Consider the following 10,505-nt stretch of genomic DNA (forward strand, 5'->3'; position numbering starts at 1 on the left):
AGTTGAAATTATACTTTTTCTTTTTCTTTTATCTAATTAAACTTGTGTATACTTTTTCTCTTTGGTTTATCTATTTCACCTCACATATCGCTCTCTGATAAAAAAAATTGTACTTGATTTCCATGTGTGTATTTAAATTTGGTAGAAATTTTGTTTATATTTTTTATGCAATCTATAGATATTTTTATATTTTATAAAAATTTTAAACTTATGCTGGTAAAATTGAAATTTAGAGTTTTTCTTTACATAACAGTTTTCATATTAAAAGAGAAAAAGAAATTTACGATTCCCCGTTGGGGATCTCCAGTCCCCGTTGGGGGTGGGGATCGGGTTTTATTTATATTCTTCGATGGAGATATGGATTAGAATGGAGATTCGGGGATGAGGATAAGGAAGGTGATAGTGGTACTAGGGATGAGCATCGGAACCGGGTACCCGCTTTTGAAACCGGAACCGCCTCGGAACTGCCGGTTTTGGAACCGGAACCACTTAAGGCGGTTCCATAAAGCAGTTCCGGTTCTCGTTTTTTCATGAACCGCTACCCGTTTGGTACCCGCCGTAACTGGTTTATATATATATATATATATATATATATATATATATATATATATATATATATATATATATATATATATATATATATATATATATATATATATAAACATGTCTGTTACTTAAACCGGTTTAAAATATTTTTGTCCGTCTTTGGTCTGAATTGCCTTGATTTGGATCGAACTAAATTGCGGTTTTATCGACAAAAGTTAACAAAATTAATGTAACCGGGTTACCCGCTCCCGAAACCGGAACCGTCGGTTCCGGGACTGGTTCCAAACATTTAAGAACTGCCTAAAGCGGTTCCGGTTCCGGTTCTAACTTTCTAGGAACCGTCGGTTCCGGTTCTCGCCAAATGAGGCGGGTACTGCCTATGCTCATCCCTAGGTGGTACCTTGTATTCCCCCCCCCCCCGGTTGTCATCTCTAAAGCTAATAGTGATAATGCCCAAAAAAAAACTAATTAGTGATTAGCCTTCTCCATATCAATTGGGTTATTTTAAATTGACCAAATGGGCTACAATATGGGTAAAAATTTGGCGGCCATTTTTTTTGGACAGATTTCTCGTTGCTGTTGACGAGACCCATGAGGAGCAATCCGATCTCCACCATTCAGATTAAAGATTTATAAGTTAGGTAGACATCAGTAAAATTTCATCTCGATCGAACCATGTTTTCCTCTCGGTTCAATCACTTTATGAAGATCGCACATTGATGTCAAATTTTCAAAAAATCTTTAAATCGCTTTGTTTTATAGTTTTATCATGAGTGTTGCTACGGATTTCAAATATAGTTGCAAGATTTTTCATGTGACTTTTACTGGTGCATAAATATGTCATTATCCGCTTATATAAATTTGCACAAATTAATCTTAAATGAGTAAAATTGTCTCAAACTAAGATGTAAAGAAATATATTAAATGCATGGTAAATATACACATGTCGTGACAATGATTAATAAAATGTGCTAAAATGATGCATAAAACCGAACCTAACAAATACAATGATAATTCATATAAAAATAAAATAATATTATATGTGAAAAACTTTTAACCATACATCTTATTAATTGATAAACTCATTGGAAAAACTAAAACATTGTTTTGAGAAAGTTCCTACGATAACTTTTTTAATTTATAAGAGTTTTTTTTGTTTGAAATTTTTTTAAAAGCTGATATTGTGGATGCACTTTCTACAAGAAAAGATGTGTTTAATAATATATATTATATTTTTCTTCTTATCGCATACGTTATCGCATTCAGTTCTTCTTCGGAACTGTTTTCATGTACGTTTTTAAAGGGTAAACTACACAAATGGTCCTTATGGTTTGGGGTAATCTGTGTTTTTAATCCCTACGAAGAATTTCTAACTCGGACAATCTTATGATTTGGTTTTGTTTGGTATTTTGTCCCTATCAAACCCAAAATAATATTTATACCCTTATTTTTATTATTATCTTATGAAAAAAAGATTTTAAATAAAGAAATATATGTGAGCCCCAACCCCACCCCTTCCCCTGTCTGTTATCTCTTTATTCGATGTACTACCAGAACTCCCTCTTCTTCTCACTTCACTTCACCTCCTTCTTCTTCCTCACTTCAATCAGCGGATACCCTACATCACCATCATCATCATGCAGTTGCCAGCATCCATTGTAAAAGGTTATGTTCGCTAAAGCTCATCACCGTTCATTCCTCGCTCGAAACCTCATCACCGCCTACGACCTCCCCTGAAACCTTCTCTAGTGAACCCTCACCCTCACGGACTCGCCTTTTGTTTTATACTTATGTTGTCCCATTCTTCCTTTATATTAGCAATCATTAAGACTCCCTTCATTTGCATTCGATCTCCTTCAACCCTGCCACCACTATCCACCCCTCCTCTGCCATATCTCTTCACAACCACCGGTCTCGCTGGAAAAAATCGACCACAAACTTGCAGCATCAAATCAGACCCAAATATGGCATAAAGACTAGGTTTTTACCCAATTGGCAAACAAGGTTTTTAATCGACATAATAACCCAGAAACCCCAATGAACTAGGACGCATAAATCAAAATTTTATCTTTATCGTTGGGATCTCCTTGTTGGTGGCGGTAGTGGTCTTTCCAGTGATAGCATTTCTTTACAGAGAGGATGAGAAGATGAATTATTTTGCTCTCGTATTTATGAATCCTCATCTAGCAATTTGATCTTCAACTTGAATAAAGTCATAAACAACTAAGAGGTGTTTAGGATTGCTTTTTAAATTAAAAAATTCCTTTTAGAAAATGACTTTTTGATTTAAAAAGAAATTTTTAAAATGTGTTTGTATGAACTTTTGAGAATACAGAAGGAAAAAAAAACCAAAAGTTACTAAAAGTCACAAATCCTTGACTTCTTAAACAATTTTTTTTTCTTCTTCTCAAAAAGTTAATTTAAAAGAACTTTTGAAGTAATCAAACAACTTTTTAAACTTTTAACTTTTTGAAAAAGCCAAAAGTCCAAAAAGTCATTTGAAAAGGAATGTCAAACACCCTCTAAAATCCAAATTTGTAGATGACTAAATGCTAGGGTGTTGACTAGAGGTGCTTTGTATGGTGATTGAGGAGTGAGTATGATTGAGGTGGTGTCAGTAATTTGTGTAATCCCCAGGAAAACTAATTTTTCTCCGGTAAACCATGTTTTTCGTTTGTACTGCCGACGATAAAGGTGATCTCGGCATGGAGCTGAAGTAGAGGAAGGAAATGGATAGAGGGCGTGGGTTGCGTATGATGGGTGGGCCCATCTTACTTTAATATATAAGTTTTATAAATAATTAGAAAACAATATAAATAAAGTCAAAAAGAAATTAAAAAGGGTATATTACTCTTTTTAACTTTATTAAGGATCAAACACGAAACAAAACAAGATGGTCCGAGTTAAAAATTTTTTATAGGGACTAAACACGCAGATTACCCCAAACCACATGAACGAATCATGAACTATTCGTGTAATTTACCATTTTTAAATTATATGTTGTTTGTTTGAAAAACTTTTTAAAAAATGAAATTATGGATGCACTTTCAACAAGAAAAGATGTGTTGAATAATATATATTATATTTTTCTTCTTATTGTATTCAGGTCTCCTTCGGAACTACATTCATGTCCGCTGGTCACACCTACACACGAGTTCGGTGGTTTTTGTCTATAAAATCCATAATTTGCACCATCCTTGTGCATGCATAGGTTTTGGAGTAAAACCATACATAAAAGCTTATAAATTTATTATGTATCTTATAAACTCACTAAAAGTTTGCTCATTTTTCTATCTGAGAGTCACTCCTATAACCATTTTATTTTCAAATACTCATATTTGAGCATCAATATCTCATTCACACATTCTCTATTTTAGACACAATGTTGTTTTGAAGCTCTCACGAAGAATATAACTCACTAAGGATTAATAATATAAACAATATTTATTTATACTTAAACGTATCCAAAGTTTAATAAAATGGATATGTTTTATTAAATTTCGAACAACTATTTTATAATAATTATTTATTTACGATGTAGCCCTTACCTTGAAGGTATATCCAAACCAAGAATCAATATTTTAGAACGGCCGAGTACAAACTAGCAAAAGGTTGACATAAACTAAAAGATATAAAAAAATCATATATATGGGTTTTTAACCACTTAATGTACTTGAATTGAATATATTAAAGGGTGAATGTCACTAATACCCTGTAAACTTTTGTGTAAACTTTTGTGTTTCGATTTAAAAGTTCCTCATGTTTTATTTTGGCTTTCTAGAGGCATAAACTTGAATATTATGGGTTTAAAAGGTCATTTACAGGAGAGGTGAAGGGGTAAGCCTATATCCCTTCTTAGTCGGCATATTTCTCCTGTTTTGTTTTCATCTCCGTCTCCATTTCCTCTCTAGCATCCGTATCCTCACCTCTTCCTTTTTCATTTTACTTTTAGATAAAAATTTATGAAATTCAATCAACGGATTCTCAAATTCGATCTTTCCAGTTTCTTTCATCTCCAACACATCCTTTGAAGGTGAACAAATTCAACCGTAAAATCAAACCTGCAACCTTTTTCGATTTCATATTTCTGGGAGATGAAGAAGATGAACAAATTCAAACGCAAGAAACAAAATCATACAAGTTAAACTTTAACTTGTAGGGCCCTACAGACAGTCGTAAGGTTTTGAAGTAATCTTTATATTTGATTTTTAACATCTTTTTAGCAACTCGGATGATCACTCAAACTTTAACTTGTATTTTCTTTTATTCATTTCTTTTTTTAAAATTTTATTACTTTTTGTTATTTATTTATATATTTTATTTTGTCTATTTATTTATTGGGACCCACTGATTTCACTCCATATCCTCACTCACACACTACTTGTTCAAAGATTCAACAACAACTACCTATAATTACCATCAACACCACAATTCCGACCACCGCCACTAATCAACACAACAATTACCATCAACACCACAATTCCGACAACCACCATCAACACAACAATTCCGACCACCGCCACTAATCACCACCTCAAAATCGTATTCAATCACTAGGAAAACATAATTAACAAAAAACCATAAATCAAGAAAGCCAACAAAACAGCATTTTCATTGTTATCTTAAAATTCGAACCAGTTAAACAACAAAAGCCTCTAATTTTAGCAATCTTCGAATCATTTGAAAATCAATGGATGATGAAACCTAGAAATCAGAAATCGAAATCTCATTTCTGAGAAGAAGATTAATGAAGCAGGTGATATTTGAAAGCTATCTTGGTGCTCGCAGGCCATCGGTTCTTCGTCAACACTTTCTTCAAATGTTCCCAACGACAAAGCGAGTGGGAGAGAGAGAGAGAGAGAGAGAGAGAGATGATGATGATGGTTGTTTCTGATCTATGCTTTGTTTTTTAAACCCAACGATACCTGTTTCAGAGAAATACGATGGCTTTGGAGTATAGATTGACGCTCGATGGTAGCTTTAGAGAGGTTTCCGACACAGTACAGAGATAGAGAGGTGGTGGTGAATGTTGACAGCAGGTGGCGGCTTTAAAGTGCATATCAGCGCTCGGTGGTTGCTTTAGAGAAGTTTATGGCGGAAAAGAGGTGTGATGGAGGATGTCGACGTTCGATGGTCAATGGTGGCTTTAGAGAGGTTTATGCGGCGAAGTACAAAGGTGGTGGCGCATGGTTGACAGTCAATGGTGGCTTTAAGAAGTTTTCAGCGGCAGTGTATTTCTTATTTAAAATCTTTTTCCTAATCAGATAATAAAAGAAATAGGAAATGGTATAAATGTCATTTCAAATATCGTAGAGACTAGATCCAAAACAAAACCAAGCCACATAATGGTTTGATTAAAAAAAATAGGGATCAAACATGTTGATTGCCCCAAATCTCATGGACCATTCATGTAATTTATTCATTCTAATAAGATTGTGAGGTTCTTCCCTACCTTATTAGGAACTTTTTAGGACTAGTTGTTTTGGTTTGTGGGCGAATGTCCCGAGCACCAGTGGAGACATGTTCCTTGTCAATCGTGTGGTGGTGCATCAATCCTAGTATGCTATGCACCCCTTCTTCCAAGACCAAGGCTATTCAAAACATGAAATTGAAAAATGAACCTCAAACCCTACTAGGCTACTAGTCTTTAGTTCTGGTAAAATGAATCTTTTTCTATTTTATTTCATTTTACTTTTCGGTTTAGTTAAACGTCTAACCGGTTAAAATCTTAGTTTTTGGTTTTGATACGGTTCACATTTTTCCCATAGACAGATAACAGAAACACCAAAAACACTTTTTGGCATAATTTAGCATCTTAAAAACACCTATGTTAGTTAGTCTAGTAACATTGTAACAACACTCTAAGCCTAAAAACCATCTTTTATTACAACAATCCTTCAAAAACTCAATGAAAAATCCTCTTTCTCCAAAATAGAGGACTAGACAACAAAACCATCATCTAAAACATCTTAATCAACACAACTTCTAAAACATCTAGGTTTAGGAAAAAACGGATTTTACCCCAACAGATGCCCCAAATCTTCTCCAATTGCTGGAAAGTTCATTCATAACAACAATTTCTTGAAATTGTATTCTCACCATCTTATATATTATATGTAGATATAAAAATCATCAGTGCATAATTTCTTGTAAACACATACCAAGATCACTTTTGATGATTGTTGTTTTATCATCCTGCTTGAGCTTTGGTGATGTTAGTGGAATCATTGTCTGGAGTCTCTTGTTTTGTCTCAGAAATTTTGAGATTTGCATTTTTGTGGGCTTCTTCTTGATCTAGAAAAGCCTGTGCTTTCATGGTTTGCATCATCTGCTTCATTGTCTTCTCCTCCTCTTTCAGCTGCATTTCAACTATCATTTCCGCTTGCTTATCAACTGGTGAGAAGTATTCATTAATGGCAGCCTCCTGCAGTTAATCACCCAACTCTTCAAACATAACTCCCAAATATTTTCATCAAAAGTAGGATGATAATATCATAAGATATTTTGTTATAAAACCTACCGTGTCCTCTAACTGCTTGTTTACAGCTTTCATCTCCTCCACCATTTGTCTAACCTCAGATAAAATAAGCTGTTCAGGGATCTTTCTAATCTCTGCTTTCTTCCGTTCTGCCTACAGGAATGAATACAAGGAAAAAGATGAAACACAGAAACTAAATCACACTAATCACCAACAAGATATCACTTTGTTATCATTAAAATCTATGAACTTGAAAAGATTTCAAAAAAGACTGTGAAGTGCTTACCTCAATAATACGTTTTTCAAGATCCAATCGATAAGATCTGATACGGCGTTCTTCATAACCTGATAAAACCCTAACGTAGAACATAGCTTTCTTCCCAAAATCAATTAACTTATTCATCGTTTTGCAATGCCACTTGAGTTTATCAGCTTGATGACACTAAAATCATCAATACATATCAGTTTGTTATCATAAAAATCTGTTAACTTGCAGTATTTTTTTACAAAGGATTTCTTGACCCACTATATACCTAATAAAGTAATAGTTAGTGATGATATTAGCTTAAACTAAATCCAACTACTGTCCATTTTCATCGTTTCTTTGTATGATTCTTTTATGATCAGCTTTTCTTTGAAAGATATTCTTTCTATCAATCATGTTGGACTCTTACCTAGGTTGTTTATGTTGGGTATATCATAATTCACTTTCTCCTTGGTGAGGAAGCTGACTCCTAACATAAGAAGATTTTCAGGTGTAGTGACAGAGTGCATTCATCGTGTAAAACTGGAGACTAATCTGGATACCTAATTTATTTATCATCTGGAAACCTCAATAACCAAGTACGAAAAAATATAAAGATAAGCATAGTGACAGATTGCATCTTGTAACGGGAAACTCGTGAAATTAAAGGGAGGTTTTGGTTTTAAACAGCAGCGGGGAAAAACAGGTCGTATGCGATAATTGACGATTCATACAAGCAATCAACGCCAAAACCATTACTCGTGGCACCAGGAGGGCATCGACTGTGCGTATGTGTGTGTGTGTGTTGTGTACAGGTGCGTAATTATAACCCTAAATCATGTTTTTCAATCATTATTCACCGATTCTTCAAATGATTTTCGACTTCAGTTTTTATAGTTTATGCATTCAATTGTTTCGTACGAAGGATTTACAAATTACGAAAATTGGAGGATCTACCTGACAAGAAGATCGAGAGACAGCGAGAGAGAAATCAGCAGCAGTAGTTCGTCGAGGCTCGAGGGTGAGACTAGATGCAGTGATATCAGTTCGTAGTTGCGTCGAGGTGACCGGTGAGAGTAGCGATAGAGAAGTCGATGGGGTTAAATGGGCATTGTATAACTAAATTAAAGGGAGTAATATATATTAATCATATATCATTCAATATATCATTCAGACAAAAACCGCACCCTAAATAAAATTAAACAAAAACCGCACCGCAATTAAAATTAACCGTAAAAATCGTATAAACCGCAACCGCAATAAAAACCGATAAACCGCACTACATATATTATATACAATTTTTTATTAATTATTAATATATTAAATATTAAAAATAAGACAAGTTTCATGGATGAAAGAATGATAAAATTCTAGAAGACAAAAGTGTTAATTTTTTTGTATGTTTAACTTTGGAAAATGATGAAATTTGACAATTTTAAGGTATTTATTGTTAATTACTAGTTATTTAAAGTTTTTAAGATATTAGTCGTTTGTAATTTAAGTTAATTGTTTTATACCTTGTGGTTTTTTATTATTACAAGTAATATGTTAAAATCTTAAAACTGTTTGAACTCTAAAGTGCGGTTAAAAACCACACAGCATAACCGCACCAAATCCATGTGGTTAATAACCGAAACACACAAAAACAAAACTGTACCGCAAAAATAACCGCCTAACCACAACGCAAAAATAATCGCACCAAACGGTTTTGAAAATGGATTAACCGCATTTGCGGTTAGTGGTGAGATTTTTGCCAATAAACGCATCGCACTCACTCCTACTATAAAGAAGGATTTGTTATTTCAGTATATTCATTTGAAATTTTCATGCATTTTTTTTCACCACATTCATTTGAAACTTCAATGATTTTTAATTTATTTTTAATAATAATTATAAGTTGGTTAATAAGGTTAAATAAATATCAAACCTAAAGTGTAATCATAAATAAACTAAATTTCAATTTTAAAACAATATATTTACTTCTACTTATAAAGTTATGTTTTTAACTTTTAACATATTATACTTAATTTATTAGATTTAAAATATTGTTGTATGTAAATCTTTATCAGTTTAAAGCTACAACTTTGAACAGTTTGGACAAAATATTTAAATTGTTAATTTAAATATAACATTATAGTGTCAAATTAAATATAAATTTTAGTTTAACTTAAACAACCTAAAGAATATTTTGTAAATAATTAAAAGTGATAAATTATAGTGTCTTTCTAATAATGATTATAAGTTGGTTAATAAGGTTAAATAAATATCAAACCTAAAGTGTAATCATAAATAAACTAAATTTCAATTTTAAAATAATATATTTGTTTCTACTTATAACTTATAAAGTTATGTCTTTAACTTTTAACATATTATACTTAACTTATTATATTTAAAATGTTATTGTATGTAAACAATTATCAGTTTAAAGCTATAACTTTTGAACAGTTTGGACAAAATACTTAAATTGTTAATTTAAATATAATATTATAGTGTCAACTTAAATATAAATTTTAGTTCCACTTAAAAAAACAAATAGTATTTTGTAAATAGTTAAAAGTGATAAAATTTAGTGATAAATACAAAAACTAAATTGTAATTAACTAAAATATTTCCTAAAGATATTTTTATAATTGTTAAAAATTTTCAAATAAGCAACTTAAAATAAATTATAATAACAATAGTTAAAAATAACTCTATATAAATGATTATATTGTTAGCTTTAAAATCAAAAAACAATGTTTGATGTTTTAAATAATTATAATGATATAAATTAAAACATTAAGCAAATAAATTTTAAAAGATTAATTAACAATAACAAAAACTATAAAAACATTAAACCATATATTATATTTAATTTTATTAATGTGTAACTCGCGGATAGAAGTCATTCAAGCAATTAAGATTATTCAATTATAATAGTTATAATAGATGTATATATTATCATTAATTCAAAATAATCATTATATTATATCAATTTAGTATATATGAATTATTATATCAAATTTACCAACAACGTTATTGCTATATTTAAAAAACATATATTTGTAAAGACTTTAACTATATAGGTGTTTCTACGCAACACGTGGGCATTCGCCTAGAATATGATATATGTATATATATATATATATATATATATATATATATATATATATATATATAGGTGATCATATTATATTTAATTTTATTCATGTATAACTCACGGATAGATGTCATTCAAACGATTGAGATTATGCAGTT

The 10,505-nt window shown here is 31.7% G+C and overlaps 1 protein-coding gene and 1 long non-coding RNA gene across 2 annotated transcripts; one reads left to right on the top strand and one right to left on the bottom strand.

The window, feature by feature from the left end:
* Positions 1-6,319: 6,319 nt before the first annotated feature.
* On the bottom strand, positions 6,320-8,384 carry LOC145091670 (transcription factor IIIB). The gene is made up of 4 exons (XM_079029441.1): positions 8,226-8,384; positions 7,311-7,466; positions 7,067-7,177; positions 6,320-6,970 (listed from the first exon to the last, which is right to left on the bottom strand). The coding sequence occupies exons 2-4, from the start codon at positions 7,425-7,427 to the stop codon at positions 6,737-6,739; spliced, it is 462 nt and encodes a 153-aa protein (XP_078885567.1). The 5' UTR covers positions 7,428-7,466; positions 8,226-8,384; the 3' UTR covers positions 6,320-6,736.
* LOC145091671 (uncharacterized) lies at positions 7,457-8,449 on the top strand. The gene is made up of 2 exons (XR_013702248.1): positions 7,457-8,083; positions 8,157-8,449. It is a non-coding gene; the product is annotated as an uncharacterized LOC145091671 (long non-coding RNA).
* Positions 8,450-10,505: the final 2,056 nt, after the last annotated feature.

The sequence above is a fragment of the Lactuca serriola genome, chromosome 3 (genome assembly GCF_051521515.1).
Source record: "Lactuca serriola cultivar US96UC23 chromosome 3, Lser_US96UC23_V15, whole genome shotgun sequence".
Lineage (NCBI taxonomy): Eukaryota > Viridiplantae > Streptophyta > Magnoliopsida > Asterales > Asteraceae > Lactuca > Lactuca serriola.

Coding starts and splice junctions, on each gene's coding strand:
- LOC145091670 (XM_079029441.1), bottom strand. CDS start 7,427: ATGAATAAGTTAATTGATTTTGGGAAGAAAGCTATGTTCTACGTTAGG. Junction 7,178..7,310: donor TTGAAAAACGTATTATTGAG/GTAAGCACTTCA, acceptor TCATTCCTGTAG/GCAGAACGGAAGAAAGCAGA. Junction 6,971..7,066: donor ACAAGCAGTTAGAGGACACG/GTAGGTTTTATA, acceptor GATTAACTGCAG/GAGGCTGCCATTAATGAATA.